Source organism: Panthera pardus, unplaced genomic scaffold, assembly GCF_024362965.1.
Source record: "Panthera pardus isolate Hobbes unplaced genomic scaffold, ASM2436296v1 HiC_scaffold_6, whole genome shotgun sequence".
NCBI classification, from domain to species: Eukaryota; Metazoa; Chordata; class Mammalia; order Carnivora; family Felidae; genus Panthera; species Panthera pardus.
The window spans coordinates 4018152-4040879 of record NW_026526991.1 but is presented as its reverse complement, the minus strand read 5'-3'; the positions used below and the strand labels follow the sequence as shown (position 1 = coordinate 4040879).

The window sequence follows — 22728 nt, the reverse complement described above, 5'->3', positions numbered from 1 at the left end:
ACCCTTCCTGCATCGAGTCAAGTTCTTTGACCGCGAGGCCCTCCCCCAAGGGACTCAGCACAGGGTCACGGGGCCAGGATGGCAGTGAGACGCCTGCAGCTGGCTCTCCAGCCCGCGGCTCAAGTGGCCACAGACTCAAAAGAAGAACCAGAAAAGGAAGGATCTGGTGACGGTGGGTGGCAGACAGACTCTTTCCCAACAGGGGCAACAGATCCTCAGGATGGGGGGAGGACAGAGGGACACTGCCGGAGAGAGGGCTCTCCGGGCTCTGAGCCCCTGCACTTGAACACGACACACCTGGCTGGGGAGCCTGGGGACGAGGCCCAGGGTCTGCACCCCGGGGTGTCACCCACTCCCTTGTGTCCAGGCCAGGCCGGGGCCCGGGGAGCTAGACAGGCTGTCGTGCTGGCAGGCCGCCCCGCTGCGGGCCTGTCGCTTACACAGGCAGAGGGTCAGGCTGCATTTGGCCTTCCAGACTCAGCGAGGACTCCTCCGACCTCCTCACCTCTTTCTGGTGCCCGGGGAAGAAAGGCAGCTTGGCCTGGTGGCCCCTCTGATGTTCCTGGCCCCACTTAATCCCATGCCAACCCTCTGCTGCTCTCCCCGATTTTCAGGGGCAACACCAAGCTTCGGAGAAAGAAAGCCACCTGCCGGAAGTGGCACAGCCTTCGGGCGGCAAAGCCAGGATCCAAACCCAGGCCTGATACCTCAAGAAACTGGGCTTTTCCCAGGCGCCCCCACCCACATTTCTGGCCAGGCCCCAGACTTCCTAGCAGTCCTGGGAGCTACAGAGAAGTGAGGGGTGGAGGGTGTGCCATCCCTGAGGACACCCGTCCTGCCAAGGGCTGGTGGCGGGGCGGGTGGGGGGTGGGTGGCAGAGGGCTTAGCTGTAGAACCTACGCTGCCCAGCAAACCGGCTGTGCTTGTAATGGTGTGGGGGAGGGGAGGGAAGATCTTGGAGATGCCTTGGAAGTAAGCAAGCTCCGGGGCAGGGCTGGGCTGGGCTGGGGGCCCTCGGGAGCGGGGTCCTCTCAGGCCGGGGTGGTGGCCCTTCGGAGTGGGGTCCTCTCAGGCATCACGCTATTTCCCAGTCCCATCTCTGGCCATCCTCTCCTCACCACCGCCCCACCTCTGCCTCGGCTCCACGCGAGCGTCGTCCCCAGGCCCTTCTCCCTACCAGGCAGGGAGCTCTGTGACTTGGTCGAACCCATCTCCCTACAGAAAACAAGCCAGGCGTCTCCCTCCTCCCTGCCTGAGTCCTGGCCTGGGCTGCAGCAAGAACCCACCGGCCTCCCGGAGGATTATCCAAAGAGCGACTTGGCGGGGCTCCCGCGGCCCCGTAGACCTTTCATCGCAGGGAGACGTTGCGGGGGAAGCCAAGCCAGCCCGGCCGCTCCAGCCGCTCTGCCCAGCGGTCACTCGCAGGCAGACTCGAAGCCCCGGTTCTTCGTCTCTCCAACCAGGGTAACAGCCAAAAGGCTGAACTCGGTGCATGCTGAAGCAGCGTCTGGGGCCTGTGTGAGAGTGAGGGGTGAGGGTCCCCTTCTCTTCTCCCCCCTGGAGCCCCCTCGGCGTCCTTCCCCGCGTGTCAGCTGGGTCGAGACAGGGGACAGGGAAGGGGCAGGGAGAGGGCAGAGGAGCCCTGCTGGTGGGTGCTGTGACAGCTGGCCCTGTGCTCTGGGTACCCACAGGGCTGGCAGTGGGCCCCCTCGGGCACTTTTGTGCGCCGGCTGTGCTCCTGCGGCTCTGCCTCCCTCCTCAGCCCCAGGAATTTAAGTCCCGCCCTCAAGTCCTCCTCCCTGGGCCGCGTGCCCCTCTGGGCGGCCCATGAAATGCAAGAGGGTCCCCAGGGAGCTCGCTCTGCCCCAACCCACCTCGTCCGGCGGGGGACACACTTCCTTTGCCTGAACGAGGGCCGAAGGGTGATACGGCCATCAGCAGGTGCGAGGTGGACACCAGCCACCGTGCTACCCGCGTGGGCGCCCCGGGGGACACACTCCAAGCTTTGAGAGGGTCCCACTGAAGCCCCTCTGGGTCTGGGGTGAGGCCTAGGTGCCCAAAGGGCAGGCGGGTGCCCTCTCCAAGCCTCTCGGCACCCATGCTCTCTGTCACGCAGCCCCCTGGCCTCCAACTCTGGGAAGCTGGGACTTGGGCCAGGGATCTGCATGTGGCATTGGTGCCACCGTGAACCAGCCCCAGGCCAGGCCACACTGGACTGTGTCCCTGACTCGACTACCCGCCTTGTCTGGGGGCTGGTTTCACGTCCTCAGCACGGACAAAGCCTGGGCTCAAATCCCGCTTGGCCACTTAGGGACTCCGTGGCTCCGGGCCTCTAGGACCCTCTGGGGTCTTTGTCTGCAAAATGGGGCTGCGGTGGTGGCCTCAAAGGGTTGTTGTGGTGTTTAGCTGTGCCCAGCCAGGGCAGGGGCTGGCACGGCCTAGGTGGCAGCCGGGCTGCTGTGGTCCGGGCTCCGGGGTTGCTAACACCCCAATAAGAGCAAGAGGCCTTGGAGGCGGTGGGCTGCACCATCCGGCCAGGACCCAGGCTCCTTCTCGGCAGTGACAGGCCTGCCGCCCTCCTCCTCGTTTTTTACCTGCTCTTCCCAGGTTGTCCGTCCTTCCTGGTTGACAGAGACTTGCCTCCTTCTTCGCTGCTGGAGAGTGTGGTTTCTCTGAGGTCTGGGGCTCTCCTGTCCGAGGCAGACCTGACCCGGGACCACGTGCTGTCGCGATCCTAACCTTCTGACCGTAAAATAACGAACCGTGGCAGAATGCAGAACAAAGGCCATCTCTTTTTATAGATGTCCCCCGAATTGTAAAGATTGGCCTAATCACACTAGCACGTTAGATCATTTTCTAGAAGGATACCTCAAACGGGGAAATAATTTTGAAGACAACTGGATGAACGTCTTCCTGCTTGGACAAACAGGAAGGTGGCCTTGGAGTAGTGACAGCGTGTCTGGCCTCCCCAGGCCTCTTAGACACACAGAGAAGAGACGCGGAGGCCCTGGGGTGGGCGGGCGGGGGGGAGGCGGAGAAGCCTCCTTGCCGGCCCTGGCGAGACCACTTTCCTGGTGGTTTTGGTTGGCTTCCAACCTCCCGGCCCCCAGGAGGAAGCACTGGCCTGGTGCCGTTGCCTGGAGGGCCAAACGGGACAATGTGGCTGAAAGGGTGGATCCCGTGCTGAGTCTGGGGACCGGGTGGGAGGAGGCCAGATGAAGAGGGGGGAGTCCCAGGCCCAGGGGCCTCAGGGGTGGACGCAGAGCGGGAAGTGGCCGTGGTGGGAAGGGGGGAAGGACTCCAGCGTGACCTTGCTAGGCAGGGCAAGGAATGTCCCGACAGAATCTGGGTGCGACAGATGACACCTCCCTCACAGAGTGACAGTGGGACACAGATGAGAGCAAATGCTTCTTTCTTCCTTCCTTCCTTCCTTCTGGGGAGCTGGGGACCCAGAAAACCCAGGACAGGGGCTCCTGATCTGGGGAGCTAGAAATGTTGGCATGTGGGCTTGAGGGTTCCACCAGATACCCAGAAGGGCCCATGACCTGGAAAAGGCTGAAGAGCCCTGGTTTGGAGCAACGAGATCGAAAGGCAGGGAAGGGGTTCCTAGTGCAAGAGGCCAAGGCCCACTGGGACACCGCGCCCCTGAAGCCGCAGGGAACGGGGTGGGGAAACAGCGCCGCTGGGTGCGACAGACTCAGGGCAAGGTTTGTCCCTCCTGACGCCTGGCGTGCCTCCTCCTTCAGGCAGGGGAGAGCCATGGCTCCCCTCTGTGTGTCTTCTGCCAGGAAGTTCTTCCTGCCAGGAAGGGTTTCTTGATTTTGTCTCCTGCCTCCTTCCTCTTTTACTCCTTGTCCTTCGGCAGCTTTGGGTCTTTTCCAACCGGTGCTCTTATCCAACGTGGCTTCCCGGCCTTTGAGTAGGGATGCGGTTAGGAATGTGGGGTCTGGAGTCTGCCTGCCTTGGGCAGGGCTACAGCTCCACTCCCTACCTGCTGAGAGATTGAAAGCTAGCAGGGTGACCTCCCTGACCCTCGGACTCTTCCCCTCTGTGAACTGGAGCTCTTACACACTTTGCCTTGGGTGTGCCGAGAGATTCAGGGTTGTACGTACAAAGCACTTGGCTTTACCGCACGCCGTGGCTGCGTGGCAAGGTAGGAGTGTGAGCTGAGGCCTTCAGGAGGGAGAAGGGACTGAAGCGGCCCGGAGGGTAAGCTCCCGCTCTCTCCTTTTCCTTCCCCTGCAGGAGGACAGTTGGTGACCCACATCGGCGCCCCCATCATGGTCTCTCTGGCCAACGAGGCCATCTCCTTTGGCTGCAAAATCTCCTACCCGCACAGCCCCGAACTGAAGAACTTCACAGCCTGGTACTTTCACGTGGACCTTCAGAGTCAGAGGAGCTCTGAGAAGCAGATCAACTGCTCATCCCACCCGGTCAAAGAGAACCAGACGCACAGCCTGAAATGCTGGGTCACGCCCCAGCTGCCCAATGCGTCAGCCACCGGTACCTACTACTGCTCCGTGCACTGGCCAGACTTGATAAGAATCAGCGAAGGAATCTTTATCCTGGTCAGAGGTGAGGCTCCCTCGCGGGGTCTCCCCAGGGCGAAGGGCCCAGAGAGTTCACACTGCAGGGTTTGGGGCCCTGGACCTAAAGCGGGGAACATCTCATCTACCAGCTTTGGCAAAACAGAACAGGGTGTCCTCGGGGAGCCCCTGGCCGCACAGGCGTGCCGACACCCACCTCGGTTCGGGAAGGACAGAGGCCTGGGATGGAGCTATGCCTCTGGCCACCCCACGGGATACCCGAGAGAAAACACTGGGCCCTGGGTCTCAGTGTCCCTCCGGCACAACATGGCGGGGGGGCTGGGCACAAGTTGGGCTGCTGTGTGTGTGTGTGTGTGTGTGTGTGTGTGTGTGTCTGTGGCAGCCCGTGACTGAGCTCTGGGCTCATGTGCGTATTTCTGGGAAAGCTTCCTAGTTTCATCACATCCTCAAAGGAGCGATGACTATAGACAGTTAAGAACAGCCTATCAGCAAAGCCATGACTCTCTGACCTGCCCCGGGGCCTCCCGCCAGCGGGGGCTGGGGGCTGGGAACGCCACGGAGCTGGGCTGGCCAGGGTGCGGCTGTGGGCCTGGCCTTCATGGCAAAACCCTGCCCGTCAAGGGCTCTTACGGGGAAGAATGAGATCCTGTGTGCAAGGGCTGGTGTCTGGTAATAGGAAGTGTTTGATAAATAACAGACACTGATGTGCCTGGCACGTGGTTGGCACTCTGCAGTTTTCTGCCAGCCAGATGGAGGGAGGGAGGGTGGGAGGGAAGGATAAAAGGATGGACAGTGCCCTTCACCTACCCCTGGTGCAGGCCAGCCACCGGCTAGGCCCAGGACAAACCCGGCCCCTCACCCTCACCGCACCTGCCCGCGTGAGCCCCGTCTCACCTGCGGCAAACAGGAGGCCCTGGGAGATGGCATGACTCACCCATGGTCCCACAAGCGGCAATCGGTGGCACCAGTTCACCCCGAGACAGGGGCACTTGAGAAGCAAAGACGTGGTCCTTGCCCTTAACCAGAATCAAGGCGGCAAACACAGGGGCTTAGCCAAAAGCAAGGACCTTGGTAGAGGTGGGGGCTTGGGGGGGGGGGGTCCCTCGGCAGGGAGCGTTGTGAGTGGAGTCCTGGGTAAAGGAGAACATAGGAATTGGGGGCCCGGGGGTTGGCCGGGTGGGGTGTGCCCAGCCTTTCTCGGGGAACTAACCCTCTGCTTCCCTGCCCTCCTCCTAGACACAGGGTACCAAGAGCCCCCACAGGGCGCCCAGAAGCTTCTGCTCTTTTGCTTCACGGGCCTCCTGACCCTCCTGAGCATCTTGGTCACAGCTCTGCTCCTCTGGAAGAAGGTAGGGGACGCACCCACCCAGCGGCGCTGTTTCCCCACCCCCTTCCCTGCGGCTTCAGGGGCGCGGTGTTCCAGTGGGCCTTGGCCTCTTGCACTAGGGACCCCTTCCTTGCCTTTCGATCTCGTTGCTCAAAACCAGGGCTCTTCAGCCTTTTCCAGGTCATGGGCCCTTCTGGGTATCTGGTGGAACCCTCAAGCCCACATGCCAACATTTCTAGCTCCCCAGATCAGGAGCCCCTGTCCTGGGTTTTCTGGGTCCCCAGCTCCCCAGAAGGAAGGAAGAAGCATTTGCTCTCATCTGTGTCCCACCGTCACTCTGTGAGGGAGGTGTCTCCCCACCGTGCAGCCCTGGGAAGTGAGACCCAGAGAGGGGGGTGACTTTCCCCTGGTGGTGCAGAAAGCACGTGGCCATTAGGGCTGGAGGGCAGATGGATTGAGCGGTTTGGTCCAGCTCCACGCCTGGCCGACTCCTGCTGGGGTTGCCTCCCCACAGGGGTCTTGTCGCGGTCCTTGTCACCCAGCCCTGTGGTTTCTCGTTCTACGCCTGCCCGCCCTCCCTGCCAGGCAGCAGGTGCCATGAAGACAGACACCAGGGCAAGCTTGTTTCCGTGGCTCCGCGCGTGCCCAGGCGTGGTGGGTGCTCGGTAAATGCTGGGTGAAAGAATAATGCGTTACCCAGTGGGTGCCAGGTTCTGTGCAGCTCTGGGGTGCAAAGATGGCCATCAGGGCCCCGGGCTGCGGTTTGGACCCTCTGTCCTGGCTCCCTGAAGGCTTTAATCAGAGCAGCTCAGGCCACTGCTCCCCCCTCTAGGGACCAAGAGCTTCTCTGCTCCTCGCCTTGGGGGCCGAGCCTGGGGAACATCTCAGTCAGCTGAGGCCCTGAGTGTGGGGCGAGGGCTCTCGCACAGCCATGTGGGCTCCTTGGGTCAAGAAAGTTTCAGCAGCTGCACCCAAAGTGCCGGTCCCTATCTACACCCAGGGAAGCACCCTGCCCCCGCCCGGAACCCTGAGATGGGAATTCATGCGTTCATTCATTCAACACTTATTTATTGAGCACCTACTAAATTCTGGGTCCTGTTTAGGCCCTGGGGCTACAGCAATGACTAAAATTCATCCCCAGGAAATCCCTGCCTTCGTCGAATTTGTATTCCAGCTGAGGGGAGACAGACTATAAACAAATACACAAATAAGTAGCATAACGGATGCGATCAGTGTTGGGGGAAAATATAGCAAAGCAAAGAGAGTGGTGAGTGTGGAACGAGGGAGCTTGCTATTTTAAGCAATAGCCAGGGAGGACCTCCCCACAGCACACCCGGAAGGATGGGGGACAGGCAGACACCAGGAAGAGTGTGTCCCGCAGGGGAACAGCAGGCGTGGCTGCTCTGAGGCAGGAGCTGCAGGGAGACCCACGTGGGTCACGTGGCCTGAGTGCAGGGAGGTGGGGGGAGAGATGGCAGGCCTGGGACTTGAACCCGGGCCTCCGTTTCCCACCTCGTTTCAAGGCTGGAGACATAATCGCTCTTCCAGAGAAGGCTCCAAGGTCTCAAAAAAGGTGGACGCGGCCACTTTATCTGCCACTAACTTCCAGAGGCTGCCTCTCCCGCCAGCTGTGGGCCAGAGCCTGGTGACAACCTCAGCTGCCCCTCCAGTTCCTCTCCTGTCCTGTGATCTGCTTTGGGACGCCACAGATGGGGGCTGTGGCCTTGGCATGGCCTGTTCCTAATTTGGCTCATCCTGCCGACAAGCTGCAGAAGGGGTCCACTCTGCTCTGGCCAGGTGCGGACTCTGCCATGAGGTCCGAGAGGGCCATGCCGGCTCCGTGGGCCCTTGCCCTCCACCCCCCACCCCCTGCCCCTGGCCTGGCCACAGGGACAGCTGAGCAGTGAAGGCAGAAGATGGCAGGAAACGCTTCTCTGGGCCTCGCGGGAATCCCAGGATTAGGACAGGGACCCACCCGCCACTGGGCCCACTCTCCCTCCCTCCCTCAACCAACACGTGCTGAGCACCTACTGTGTGCCAGCTTGGCTCTCATCCTGCACCACTTCTGCTCTTCCCATGACGGCAACGGGCAGGGCGGCTCTTGATTGGCTTGCCCCTCAGCGAACGTCTACTGGAACTGGGGTGTGGACCCAGAAACCGTGCTTCAGGCGGGGGTGGCGAGGGACCCACACTCCGTCTGCGGACCCCCACGCCAGGCTTATGTGAGTGACTGCACAAGCGGCTTCTGTGGGCGCAAAGCACAGCAGGTGGAGGGCAGAGCCGGGTCAGGGTGAGACCTTGACCCTGAGCCTCCGCTTCAGCCGCTGTTCTGCAAAACAGGATTGTGATGAGTGGGTCTAGGGTCCCGCAAGGCCAAGGAGGCACCAGGCACAGAGTAGGTGCTCAGGGAAGTCTTGGGAGGCGGGGTCAAACTCAGCCGATCCCAGTTTGACTTCCAATCCCAGCCCCTCACCCCGCTGCCTGGCTTCAATGACTCCTACCTTCCCTGCCTCCTTCCAGGAATAGCTCTCGAATATCTAGTATATGCCAGGCACTGGGCTGAGTGCCAGACACAGTGGAAAGCAAGACAGATGCAGTCCCTGCCCTCGCTTCGAGCCATAGCCCTCTCTGAGCCTTGGTTTCCTCCTCCAGAAATCGGGAGAAGGATAGATTTTCCCCCTCACCTGGCCAGGGTGGAAAAGACAGCGTCTGCGAGGCACCAGCTGGGTGCCTGACCCCCAGGGGAACGAAGTGCTTAGACACGTCCTGTCTTCCCTCCATGCACGTATGGAAGGAAGGGCTGGTGCAAGACCCGGCCTTGAAGGAGAGAGAACTCGGAAGGCCACAAGTTCCTGCTGCCTTCGTGTTGTGTCCCCAGAGCTCCCTGGAACTGGATCCAAATTTGGGATGCAGACCCCGTGGATGCCACTCCAGAGTTGGATGGCCGCCAGTGGCCCGTCCCCTCGCAGGCCAGCATGGTTTGAACCGAATGCAGGAACCGAGCATGCAGGGGGCCCTCCCAGCCCGTGACCAGGCCAGGCAGTCGGCCATGGGGGCCAAGAGGCAAGAGGAGAAGGGAGGGGGAGGCACAGAGGACCCCAGGAGCACAGGCAGCTGTGGAGAAATGAATCGAAGCCAGGAGCCACTGGCCCAGAAAAGGCCGATGATTTCCTGCCACGAGAGCAGGCTGGAGGGCTCCCACCCGGCTTGGGGATGAAGGCTGGCTTCCCCGGGAGCAGGCTGATCGGTCCTCAGCCCTGGAGGGCATGTGACACAGCAGGTCTCCCTCCTCCGCCACAGGCTTCTTCCCCGGGTTCCAGGACCCCCGGGGCAGCCCTGGGCTGGTCACACATGTCTAAACATTGCACGTCTCAGGCCCCCTCTTCTGTGCTCTCCCTGCTCGGTCTACACTCCCTGGTGATGGCTTTGCTCCTGAAGTGATGTTCCTCACCCCTGACGCTGCCCAGGCTCCTCCCCGAGCTCCAGACCAGGCCCGCTGTGTGAGGCCCACAGGCGTCCGCACCTGACATCACTCTTTAGCATCCAGATCTGCCCTGTCTCTGCAAATGGCACCATGTCCCCAGATGCTCAGCCCAAAGCCTTAGAGCTGTGCTGGGCTCCTCCCCCTCCCCCACAGCAAGCCCTGTCCACAATCTGTCTGCGATCCAGCCCCTTCTCCCCTGCCCCGCCCCCCAGCCTGGGGCTGCCGTCACCCCTCACCGGTCTCCCTGCTTCCACTCTTGTCCCCTCCGGCCCTGCTCCCCACACCTGTGCTTTGTGTTTGCCACTGTTTCCGCCACCGTAACTTAAGCCCTAGAGGGCAGGGACTTCGTCTCCCCCTTGCCAGGGGGAGCCTGACACATGCTCAGTGCTTGTGGGAGGAGTGGCTGAGTAAGTGAGCACTGAGACCTGGAAGATGAGTCGAAGACGGCCAGGCTGTGAGGTAGGCAAGGCGACGGGATTGTTCCCATTTCACAGAGGGGGAAGCTGGGGCTCTACACGTTTCCTGAGCTGCTGGCGGCCACACGGATTGGTGTATTCATTTGAAAAGCCCAACTGGAAGGGCACATGTTGATGGCAGGGAACAAGGCACCTGGGTAGGGCAAGGCTGGCTCCAAGGGGCGGAGCCTCCCCAGCCCCGAAACAAAATGCACTCATCTGATTTTTCGGGGGGCACCCCCTCTGCGCCACAGCCCAGGACTCCCCCCCCCCCATTCCTGGAGATCTCTTGCCTCTTCCCCTTCCCGCCCCTCGCCACTTGCAGCCCACCCAAACCGGCGGGAGTGGAGAAGCCTTAGAAAATGCAAATGTCACCAAATCTGGTGGCTTCCCTGCCCTCCGAGGGAAGACACTGTGGACCCCGCCTCGTGTGGCAACGCCCTCGCCAGCCTCCTGCTCGTCTGCTGCCTTCGTCTTTCACTTCCATCGGCTATTTTCCATCAGACAGTCCATCCTCGAGCGTGTCCCCGACACGGGATATTCCTGCCCTCATGCTATTCCATGCGTTGTCCCTGTGGCCTGTGACACTTTCTCAGACTCTTCTCCCATCCTCGGGAGACAGGGCAAGCCCTCCGAAGTCTGCCCCGGCCCCCTGGCAGTCTCGGGGCTCCCTCCCACACCCCCACAATGGTACTTACCTGCCTGGTGGCCCCACTGGTCTCAGGAGAAGCACCACGAGGACAGGTTTGGGTCTTGCCCCTCCCCCCCTCCCCCCCCAGGGCCCAGAAGAGCCCCTGCCCATGAGCTCGCACCCACCAGCCTTGGCAGGGTCAGCGAGGGGAGAGGCACCAGGCCCCCGGCTGTCTTGAGGTGAGCCATGGCCTCTGTGACAGATGGTGCAGGGGAGGGACACTAGATTTGGAACAGGACGTCTAGGTTCCGTGCAAAGGTGGTCATTGACTAGCTAGACATGCCTCAGTTTCCCCCTCTGTAGGGTCTACTTCCGCAGGCAGTAAAGAGAATCAAATGAGAGCAAGTCTCAGGGCTGTTTTGTAAGCTGTGAAGTGCCATGTGGGTGCCAAGGCCTATCTAACCGCCCACGAGACCCGCACGTTCGGACAAAACAGAGAGGCGAAAACTGATACTCTCAGGTCGGCCATCTTGGTGAATCACACGGACCCGGGTTCAAATCCTACCTCTGCCCCTTCCGGCTCCGGGGTGGGGGGGGCGTCACTCAGGCAGGTCGCCTGCCCTTTCTGAGCCTCCCCGTCCTCACGTGGGGAACGGAGGTGACGTGAAAACCTGTCTTGCCGGTGTGTTGAGAAGCACATGAGGTAGGGCGGGGGAAGCGCGTAGAGAGGGCCCCACCTGGCATCTGGTGAGCCTTCCTCTCCTGGGCGATGATTAGGCTGCGACCGGGGGTGGCGCCGGCTTCTGCCTGACAGTTGAGGAGCTCTGGAGAGCTAATCCGAGTAAACGGGCTGGGGACGGGCAGGCGGCCAGGATTTTTCATCAGCCCCTGCCCCGAGACGAGGCCGCCGTGGCTCCATTGGTGGCGGTGTGGTGCCTGCCACGAGGAGGGCCGTCCTCCCGCTGGAAGCGCTCAGACGCTTTCCACCGAGACCACACTGTTAGCTCAGCCCTGGTCGTTGCGGCAGGTTCGCCTCTCTCTGGCCACGTTGACTCTCTTGAAGTTCCTCGAGACCTCAGGGCCTTGGCACATGCTGTTCCCTCTGCCTGCCTCCCCTCCCTCTCTTGCCCGACGTAGTTCCTCAGCGTTCAGGGTTAAAACCCCCTTTCTGCCAGGTGAGGGGTATGCCCCCCCCCCCAGAGTGCGCCGGAGGCTCTCTGTCCTGTCGGTCAGCGCATGAACCCTGCTTTGGCAAAACTGGGAGTTCATCGTCCGTCTCCCCACGGAGTCCTCGGTTCCAGGAACGCGGGGACGGCGTCCACCTCTTTGGACCACCCGGCCAACAGGAGGTGGCTGACGGGCGTGTGTTGGTTGGCCGAGGACTGAGTGCCAAGTACTCGTGCCCTGGCCACCTCCCCGCCTCTCTGCAACAATCTCGCGAAGGAGGGTTCTTGCTGGAGAAAGTGAGGCCCGGAGGGGGGAAGTGGCATGAAGGAGGCCACAGGGCCAATGAGGGGCAGAGTGGCACCGGACATCGGACCACCCACAGCAGTCAGCTCCGTAGCCAGGGGCCCTGTCACCGTGTCCTGCACTGCCTGTCTCCCCTGAGCCGGGCACTGGCTGACCCCGTGGGGGTCTTGACCGCTCCGTAAGCGCAGGCAGATGGGTGGCTGGACGTGGGTCTTGGAGGCATTTGCCCCGTTTCCTTGGGGAAGGTGGGTGGGAGGAGGTGCTGAGTGATCGATTTCTGAGCGGCCTGGTGACAATCTGCTATTTGTTCCCCACGGGGGGGGGGGGGGGGTCTGCGCGGTGGGAGCTGCCCATCCCCCGCCCTGACGCCCGACTCCTTTCCTCGCAGGGACAGATGCGGGCTCCCCCGAAGCACCTGGACCCCGGCACCGCCCACGGCCAGGAGCAGCCTGTGGCCGAATCCATCTACACAGTGAGTCTTGGGGCCTGGGCTCCCTCTGCCTCTCTCAGGCCTGGCACAGGGGCCGGGGCCGGCTCAGCCATGCACCGGCTGCGTGACCTCTGAGCCTCCAGTTCCCAGCCCGCAAACTGGGGACAAGAATTCTAACCTGGCGGGATTTCTGCGAAGATGAGCAAGCGTGTGGGCCCTGGCCCCTGGCGGGCAGGGAGCTGTGAGGTGGCCCCGGGCCCCGCTCCCTGGCACGCCCCTCCACTTCTGGGACAAGGGCCAGCCGGGGCACGAGGTGGGGAGGAATGAGTGACGTTGACCGGCTCAGCAGCTCTTTCCTGTTTTTATTGCACGAACAGCATCACAGCAAACAGCAGAAAGAGGGAAAGGTCAGACGCCATCGCAAGCCCTTAACACATCAACGCTTTTCAGTTTTTCACACCTCCCTTCCCCCACACGCAGGCATTGCTTCTCCTTAAAATCAAGCAGAGACACGAGCTGGGATGAGCTGGGATGTCGTGTCATAAGCATTTCCTGTCGCTGTACCTGTCTTCGTATCTACCTGGGGGAGGCTCAGCCTGGCGCTCCCGCGGGGTGTGAGTGAGCCCGCCCACTGGTCCCCACGGTCCCCACGCAGCCCCTCTCTGCCCAGCAGCCGGGAAGGTGACAACCGTGCCTTTTCAGCTACGTCTAGTTTAGTTCCACAAGCAGCGTATGCTCACTGTAGAGGAAGTGAATAAATGCCACCCAGTGTCAGCTGGGCTCTCGACACCATGAGACCGACAGCTGCCAGGTCAGGATCTCAGCTCCACACCTGGAGGTACCAAGCCCTGCCGGGGACCTGCGGGCTCCCCAGGGGCGTGTTCGAGGGCTGTCCCTGCACGTTTCTGCCGGGACCTGCTGTCGCTGGTCTGTTCCCACCACCCGGACACGCAGGAGACGCGGGACCACACAGAGGGCACTCAGAGTATGGCCCTACTTCCTGAGGATGGGGACAGTTGGGGATGGGGCAAAGGCAATGTCCCTCCAGCACCAACAGCTCCAAATGGAACAGAACACGGCCAGCCCTCCAGTCCGGGGAATTTCCACCAGCCACTTTCCCACGTGGTCCCAGACTTCCCCATGTCCCCTCTGCTCTCTTGACGACTCAGGGTATTTTCCCTGTGAGGGATGCTGGTGTCAGCTTTTGAATAAAAACATTTCTCTCTCTCTCCACACACACACACACACACACACACACACACACACACGATCTCTCTCTCTCTCTCTCTCTCTCTCTCTATTATATATGTATGTATGTCTATGAAGAAAATAACCATCATCCTAAGCCTATTTTCTTCCAGGATAAATACGAGTAACATCGACTTCTATACCTTCCAGTCTTTTTTCTATAAATACATACAAAGAGACCCATATACACACTCACACGTACTTTTTTTTTTTATTGGAGTAGTACAGCTATTTTTGTTCGTGTTGCAGTATCTCATGAACATCTTTCCACATGAATAAATATCCTTCTACCAGCGTGGTTTTAATGGAAGAGACTCACTTCTGCACGGAACATCTTTTTCCTGCCCGTGTTTAGATTTCTCCGAGGCTCAGGCAGACTTCTCCAGGGTGTGCGAAAGAAGCCCAACGGCCCCGCGGGGTTAAGGGGTGGTTTCAAGAGATTTCGGGACAAGAAAGGAGACGTGAAGGGAGGCCACAGACTTTGGGAGTCCTTGAGGCCGGTCCCTACCAGCTGGGCAGGTAGGCATGACTTTAACGACAGGGGTGATGACTTCAGGAGCGTTTGTTGAGTGCCTACTATGTGCCAGGCACTGTGGTAGGATTCTACACCTGTTATGTCATTGAGTCTCACGTTAGGGATTTCAGATACAGGTGCTAGCCCCATTTCAATTTTATTTCCTAATTGTCTATTGTAAGTATGTAGAAATATGATTGGCTTTTGCATATTGACTTTATATAGAGTCACCTTGTTGAATTCATTAATTCTGGTTTTTTTAATGTTTATTTTTGAGAGAGAGAGAGAGAGAGTGAGTGAGCAGGGGAGGGGCAGAGAGGTGGGGGGGGGGGGGACAGAGGATCCAAAGCAGGCTCTGTGATGCAGGGCTCGAACTCACGAACCGTGAGATCATGACCTGAAGTCAGACACTCAACCGACTGGGCCACCCAGGTATCCCAATCTTTCTTCTTTTCTAATCTATGCACTAAAAGCTATGAACTTCCCTTTAATTATGGCTTTAGCTGTATCCCACAAATTTTGATATGTCATATTTTTATTATCTTTCAGTTTAAATTTTCTGTTGGGATTTCTTCCTTACCCCATGGGTTGTTTAAAAGTATTTTGTTTCATTTTCAAACGTTTAATTACTTTCTAGTCATTGTTCCATTTTTTATTTCTCGCCAATTCCACTGTGATCAGGGAATATAGTCTGTATGATTTTAATCCTTTGAAGTCTCTCGAAACTTACTTTATGGCTCAGCCTGTATTGTGTGCACTGGCAAAGAACTTGCATTGTGCACGGCTGACTAGGTGTTCTACGTGTGTTAATTGGGTCGAGTCTGTTGATCGTGCTGTATAAAATATTCCATTTCCTTATCACTTTTTGTTTTTGGTCTATCAGATGTTAAGAGAAGTGAGTTAAATCTGTCCATCTCTTTGTATATTTGTATATTTCTCCTTTTAATTATGTCAAGTCTTCCTTTTTATTCATGTGGGAAAATACTCATGATATATCGTGGCATGAGGAAAAAAAAAAAGCTGTACCACTCCAATTTGTTTTTTTAAAAGTAATCTATTCAGGGGCATGGATTTGGACTGGGTCAGGCAGACTGGGGTTCGAAGCCTACTTCTTTTGCTCATAGGTTCTGTTAAACTTTCTGAGTCTTGGTTCCCTAATCTGTAAAGTAGGGTTTAACAGGAGAATATTGCATTTACAGTTTGCAAACGTGCTATGGTTTCTTCCATCCTGGATTTCTTACATCGAGCCCACGTCCCTCTCCAGTGACCCTGCCCTTTCTCCACGACTCGTAACAGAAATGTCAAAACTCTCTGTCTTCAGTTCCTCTCTCTCCTTTTCCGACCCCCCTCAGGAGGGCTTCTTGCCCAGGTATTCATCAAAATCTTCCTCCTCAAGGTCACCATCAGCCTCCACTTTGTTACATCCAAATGTCATTGGATTAAATCCTGGTCCTCATCTTCCTTAATGAATCAGCAGCATCTACCAAACTCTCTTCCCTCCTTGACACACTTTCTTTCCTTGCTTCCAGAACATTCTACACCCTCGTGATGCCCCCTCCTCAGACTCACTGCCGGGGCCTCCTTAGCTTCTTTCACTGGTTCCTCGTGGAACCCTGACTTCTCAACATCAGAGTCCAGTCCTGGGACCCTTTCTCTTTGATCTTCTTCCCCATCTTCAACCCCTGGGTGATCTCACTCAACCTTAAGGTTTGACACCATCTATATTCTGACAACTCTCACGTTTCTACGTCCAGCCCAGACACCTCCTCTGAACACCAGAGTCCCTCCATCCGAGTCACCGGCTTCTCTCTCAGACCAGCCTCCAGGTCTTTACCCACTGAGGTGCCTCGACTCATGGTCCTCGTTGTAGGGACGGACTGCTCCAGCCTTCCAGTTGTCCAGGCTGAGCCCTGGAAGTCGTCCTTCCCTTGTTTCTGTCACGGCTCATATCTGATCTGTCAGCGCGTCGCGTTTCATAGCATGTCCGGAATCCCCGCCCCCCACCCGGTGCTAACGCTGGTGGGAGCCACCACCCTTTCTTGTCTGCTGCCTTGCCGTTGGTTTCTGATCAGCTGGCCTATTGTTATCCTTGTCCTTGGGCAGCAGCCAGAGTGATCTTGCTCAAGCACAGATCACATTCGCTCTGCTCGGGGCCCTTGGGGAGTCAGAGAAGCAGCCACAGAGCTGGGGCGAACCTGAAATGGTCTTAGTAAGGAAACCACCTGTGGGAGAAAATGGGGAAGGCTGGGCGAGCCATCAGACCAATGCAGAGCTGGTCCTGAGTGAGGAAAGTGGGAAGGACGGCAGAGAGGAAGTCCCGAGGCCGCACGGTCTAGGGAAGGCTCGGCAAGGCCGGTGGGAGTGCGCACGCGCGTGAGAGGAGGTCCTTTGCCAGGGCAGGAGGCTGTGCGGGCACCCCCACTGTGCTTGGCCACCGGCTGGGAGGAGGCCCCAGGGCCTCCGTGGCCTCCGTGTACCCATGATGATGGCTTCCAGAGCCCCGCAGCCGGGGCCCCTGGTCAGTACTGGTCCCTGGGCCTGGAGGTCTGGGGAGCACGTTCTCACAACTGCCACCAACCTCCCAAGGTTCCTGCCTCACTCAGAGTTGACGTCAGAGCCCCCGACAGAGCCTCCACGAGCTCTGCCCTCATGGTCTCCCCCTCTCTCCTGTCACACTGGCTTCCTTGCTGTTCCCAAACACCAGGCATTCCCTCACCACGGGGCCTCGCTGTCGGCCGTGCCCTCTGTTCTGGAGTGTCCTTTCTGCAGCTGTCCATGGGGGCTGCTCCCTCCCTCCCTGGCACCCTGCTCAGATGGCACGTTGGCCATGAGGTCTTTCCTGACCTCCCTTTTAGAATACAAGCTCCCCACCCCCTCCACGACCCCAACTTCCCTATCCTCCTTCTCCGTGTCCCTCTGTGGTCCTTATGGCCACCTCTTACTTTTGTGACTGTGGTTTGTCTCACACAGTGGGTGCCTAGCAGTCAAGTGCCATATGGACAAGCGGAGGGCCGTTCTTACCCTCCAGATGCCTGGGTTTCCACGGGGCTTGGTGCTGGGCACCCCGGGGCACATGGGGGGGCATCTGCTCTGCGGAACACCTCCCTCAGCTCTGCTACATCCTCAGCCTGGCCTGCTGCCCTCCTTCCTGCCCACTGCAGCGGGGGGACCTCACTAACACACCATCGATGCGGTCGCTTCCCACTCAGAAGCCTCCAGGGACTCCCCACTGCCAGCTCTTCAGCCTGGCAGCCTTCGTTGGAGGGCTCTTCCAGCCCTGCCTCCCCGGACTCCTGTCCCCTCAGTTGGCCATTCATTTCAGACATGCCAGGACCTTGACCTACAGCAGAGGTACTTCTTCTCCGATGAGTGCTGCCCCTTTTGGCACAACACCCCCAAATTGCCCCCAGCTGCCCCCAGAGTGCGTTGTGCAAGTCTCTAAGTGCAGGTGCCCGCGAGAGTGCAGCTCCTGCGTTTTCCTGGTCACAGGGAGGGGTAGGTCTTACAGGGCGACCAATGTCTAGAACCCTCGTACTAGGTCCTGGCCCCGGGGCAGCTGACTTCAGCTTTGGCTTCAGCTGACCTGGAGGAAGGCTTTGCCACTGACTCCACACTTCAGCACTGACAGCCATTTGGGTCAGCACTGTGGCCCACAGAGCAGCAGGAAGCAAAGGACTTGGGGGGCCCGGGTCCCAGACAAACAGCCCTGGCCCAGCACAGCACAGGCCAGCATGGCCTGAGCACAGTACGTTCCCGAGCCGCCCCAGCTCAGGCCAGCCTAGCTCAGCACAGCCCTGCTGTAGCCCAGCCCAGCCCGGCCCAGCCCAGTGCAGCCCTTTGAGAGGCCAGGGCAGTCCTCTCCCAGCAGGCACACCCCGAGGGAGGCAGTTCCCATCACCAACAAGGAAGGCTAGGAGGTGCGGAGTCCCCAGGCCTCCAGGCATTTCACAGCCCAGCGAAGCGGGTCACACCCTGAATGCAAATGCAGCCCAGCAGGTCAGGGCTTGTCAAAGGCTTCACTCAGCAGCTGCTAACTGGCAGCGACCCCTGCAGCCTGCCCTCCCCTCAGCCCCCCTGCCTCTCCTGCCCTCAGCAGGGTCAGAGGCCGGTGGGGTCCCGCGACAGGGTGTTCTTCTGTGTCTCAGAAGTCCCCCAGCCGCTGCCTGGCCCAGGGGGAGTGCGTGGAGCTGGGGCAGGAGGCCTGAGTTTCAATCCTGGCTCTGCCACCCAAGGGGGCTGTGTGACCCGAGACATCTTTGAGCCTCTCTGGGCTCATGTGTGATAGGCAGCTCACGTGGGCTGGACGTGAGGGAGAAGGGAGCCACCTGTGGGACCCCAGACCGGCTCCCCTGCTGAGATGTCAGCAGGGAGGCCCTTTTTTCCCTTCACTCTGTGACCGGAAATGTCCAGCTTGGAAGGGCTGCCAGCTCGGAGGAGATCCAGGTCTGGCGGACAGAGGCTGGGGGCACAGGGCTGCTGAGTAGCAGATGCCTATTCTGTGTGCCAGGCAGGCCTGAAGACCAGAGAGGCCTGAGCAGGGGCCCTAGAGGTCGCCTTGCACTGGAGATGGGGCTTCTCCTTGGGGCAGTCTGGCCCCCTTCCCTCCCCGGAGGAGGGTCAGAAGCCCCTCTCCTCAAGACCCCTGACTCAGGGCCCCTTGAACTGATCCCCAGGGCTGCCTAGGCATCTCTGTGTGTGATGCCCTTGAAGTGAGGGTCTCCGGAGCGCCAACGGTTTATTACTCGGGTTTTCATGCACTGCTACCTCTCAGCGCCTCCCTCCCTCCTCTCCTCCCCACCTCCCCCCTCCCTTGCCTCAGAGCACCACCTGTCTCTCCAGCCTGCCTCGGCAACCCCTGCTTGCCTGTTGCCAGGGAAACCACCTCCTTGGCAACCAGCCGGCTTCCATATGACATGTACGCGCGCGCGGGAAGGGAAGGTTCCTGCCTCTCGCGGAGGCCGTTGGTGGCTCTGATGTGCCAACCCCGAAGAACAGCGTTTGCTCCTCGCATGGGACCCGGGTGCCCCCGCAGAGTCTGGAGGAGGGTCCAGGCTCTGACCGCAGAGAGGGGAGGGAGGCACCAAGCCTCCCCGGACGATTGCTCAACTCATAGTCCTTCAGTAGGTGTTCAGCACCTACTATTTGCCAAACCCTGTGCCAAACATACAATCTCTCATTTAATCGTGCTTTGAGCCTGCAAGGTAAAATATGATTATTCCCATCTCGCAGGTGAGGAAACTCAGACACAGAGAGTTCCAGGGGCTGTCCAGGGCTGGCACATGGTCAGAGCTGAGAGCCACGCTTACTCTTGTCTGATTTCAAGGCCTAGCTCTTTCTACCATCCTGACACCTCTGGCCAGGCTGTTCATAGCTAGGCCAAGAGTAACTGTGGCCTCAAGGCACATGCCCTGGTGAGCAAGGAGCCCCCTCATCATAGCTCCTGTGGTGCCAGTCTCCAAGCATGCCCAGCAAGCTGTAGGTTCAGTGACCCAGACACACACCAGGTACAGCTTAATGGGAGAGGTGTATGACCCGGCAGGTGCCTAAGTCATCTGTGAGCAGGGGCCGCGGTGGGGGTGTCAAAGGAATCTTATAGGGGTGGATGGGTGGCCAGGACCCTCATGGGTGCGGCGGCTTTGGACCCAGGGAGTGAGGACAGGTGCCGGGAGGGCATCCTATTGGAACCACGGCCATGGGTGTCATGGCTGGGACTGCTGGCAACCAGGTTCTGGAGGGCCTAAGGACCAAGGACCGGCAAGGACTGTGGGAGTGGCTCTGGGCCCCTGGCAGAAGCCTGTAGAGGGCCCACCCAGGCTGAGCAGAAGACCTTGAGATGGTGTGAGGCAGATAACAGGGGGCACAGAGAGGAGAGTGTCCGTGAACAAGTGGGAAAGGGCAAAGCGGTTCCGTGAGAGAGAGGAGGGCAGGGGCAAAGGTACAGTGGTATGGCCGTGCGTGACGTAGCTGGGCGAGGTAACTGTCCCCTCACAGGCTGTGGCCCAAAGGGCTCTGTTTCCTGGGTGCCCGCAGGCAGAGGTGATCATAACGGGGAGGCCTGGCTGCTGGGACCCAGTCCCTGCCCCCCAGGTCACCTTCCTCTGACCCTTGCCCTTTCCCACAGTCTCTACAGGGCAGAGACACTGAAGTCTACTCCTGCATCCAGACCGTGCCCAGCAGCCTGCCCCCCAAACCAGAGCTTTGTCTCCCAGGTATGCAGGGGGGTGGGGCAGCGTGCCTGGCTCCCCTTCTTACTCCATGGGACCTTCTCTCCTCATCTGTGAAATGGGGGTAAAAGGGACCACAGGAGTGAACCTCTTGCAGTCGAATCAGAGCCCTCTCCCCTAGGCAGGTGGCCTAGTGGTTAAGAGGACTAGTGGGTTTGAACCCCTGCTCTGTCCCCAGGCAGCTGCGCGGCCCTGGCCGAGGGGCTTACCTCCGAGCCCGAGTCCCCTCCTCTGTAAACTGAGTCACAGACTTGCCATGAGGGTCAAACGTGGTACTGGGGCCCCGTAGGGTCTTTGCGGTGTGAGCAATGTCTACACTGGTCGATCGGGCGGGGGTTATTAGGTTTCCAGCTGTCCCCAGGCTGACACTGGCTAAAGTTGGAAGCTGGTGTCGGGGCTGGTGCCAGCCTGAGCTGGCCCGGTCAGGGGTCCGTGTTCATCATGATGGAGGCCAAGGCATATCACTTGATCATTATTCTTTCTCTCCCTCTCTCTGTTTTTTTTTTTAATGTTTATTTTTGAGAGAGACAGAGCACAAGCGGGGGAGGGGCAGAGAGAGAGGGAAGCAGGCTCCAGGCTCTGAGCTGTCAGCACAGAGCCCGACGCGGGGCTTGAACCCACGAACGGGGACATCATGACCTGAGCCGAAGTCAGACGCTCAACCGACTGAGCCACCCAGGCGCCACTGGTCATGGTTTCTCTGAAACCTGTTTGCTCATCTGTAAACTGGATGAGTGACCCTTTCCTACAACACCAACTGCCCTGAATTCGAATGAGTTCCATGTTAAGTAATGTCGACGCCCGAGCTTTGGGCATCATAAGGTGCAGGGGGTTCATCGAGCCAGTACAGGAGCCCTTGGGTAGTGGGTGGGCCCACGGGCATCTTGGAAGAGCCGTCAGAAGTGAGGGAGCTGGAACTTGGCCTCCCCTCCAGCCCAGGAGACCCAGGCTGGCATTGTTGATGCCTCTTCTCCAAGCCCGTGCTCTACTCAGCCCTGAACTGGGCCCTGACTGGAAGCAGGGCTTCCCCATGCCGAGACCCCCAAGGATGTCTGGGCCATCCTAGGCAGTGCCCGCCCTGTGCCAGGCTCTGAGGTGTCGCCAGGACGGCTGGCCCCTTCGGGAGCCTCGGGTCTGCAGGAACAGTCACTGACAAACAGAGGCATTTGCCGCCCCCTGTGAGGGGTGTGCTGGGGGGAGGCATCGGACTAGGGCCAGGGGAGGGGGTTTTCGGGGGCGCTGAACCAAACCCTGCAGGGGGAGTAGGTGGTGGTCGGGGAGTTGGTGGGGTGGGGGAACACCCAAGGCAGAGGGAAGAGCATGTGGGGAGGCGGAAGGGCTGGAGGGCAGAGAGCAAGGGTGGGTGGAGTGGAGGAAGAGACTGGTGAGGTGGCCTTGGGGACAAGGACAGGCCTCCCAGTCAGAGCTGCGCCTCTGACTAAAATCGCATTAGTACAACTTTGTTCTTTTCCTACCTATTCTTTGTCTTTCTTCCTTTCTCCACTCCTTCTCTCCTTGTGTCCTTTCCTTCCTTCCTTCCTTCCTTCCTTCCTTCCTTCCTTCCTTCCTTTTTTTCCCCAGGAGAAAATGCACAGACTTACGAATGACAGCGAATTTAACCTGGTCTATGAAAATCTCTAGGATGAGCTCCACGGGCCCTTCGGTCTCGCCCTGGATCAGATGCCCCACAGCAGCTCCTCCTTCCACAGGACTTGTCCTATCCCAGGAGTGAGGCCCCAGGGGCATCCCATCACCTTGCCCCCACATTCAAGGCACTTCCAGCCTTGGCCTGCCCCCTACCCCCTCCTTCTGTGTCCCAGCCAGACCCACCGGTCACAGCGTTTCACATCTGGCCCTTGCCCAGACTGTCCCTTCTGTCCGGGAGCCCTTCCTCAGTCCTCAGAGGCTCTCCTCGACACAGCCCCTCCCCAAGCCCTCCGTACCCTTTCATGGGCTCTCTGGGCACCAGCCTGCACCACGGCCTGAGCCGGCGAGGCCAACCGTGAGCTCCTCGGGGAGGTTCCCAGCAAAGGACACTTGTTGGTGCCGTAAGCGCGCGCATCCGCGGGGATGAATAAAGGAACGACTACACAAATACCCCACCTCCGTGCCCCTGCCCAGCTAGGTCAAAGGCACAAGGCGGACGCACAAAGTAGAGGAGGGGGCTGGCACAAGAGGAATGGGGTGTGGGCCCGAAGGAGCTGTGCAGAGGCGGGGCTGGGCTCTGGGACAGAGCCAGAGGCCAAGGAGGTGGCTGAGGGCCGGTCATCAGGCTGGGGGCCTGAGGCAGGGCAGCTGAGGAAGCAGATCCGGCACATTAGGGGCAGATGCTGGCCAAACGGGCTGAACCTCCCGAAGCTCTCCATCCCCCAACGGGGACCCCAAAGCCGTCTCCCAT

At 59.4% G+C, this 22728-nt stretch overlaps 1 protein-coding gene across 1 annotated transcript; it reads left to right on the top strand.

Annotated features, from left to right (window-relative positions):
• The first annotated feature begins 1334 nt into the window (after positions 1-1334).
• Positions 1335-22427, top strand: NFAM1 (NFAT activating protein with ITAM motif 1). The gene is made up of 6 exons (XM_019447079.2): positions 1335-1464; positions 4246-4575; positions 5784-5896; positions 12303-12386; positions 20228-20315; positions 21912-22427. Exons 2-6 carry the CDS (start codon positions 4281-4283, stop codon positions 21935-21937), a joined length of 606 nt encoding a protein of 201 aa, XP_019302624.1. The 5' UTR covers positions 1335-1464; positions 4246-4280; the 3' UTR covers positions 21938-22427.
• The last annotated feature ends 301 nt before the right edge of the window (positions 22428-22728 follow it).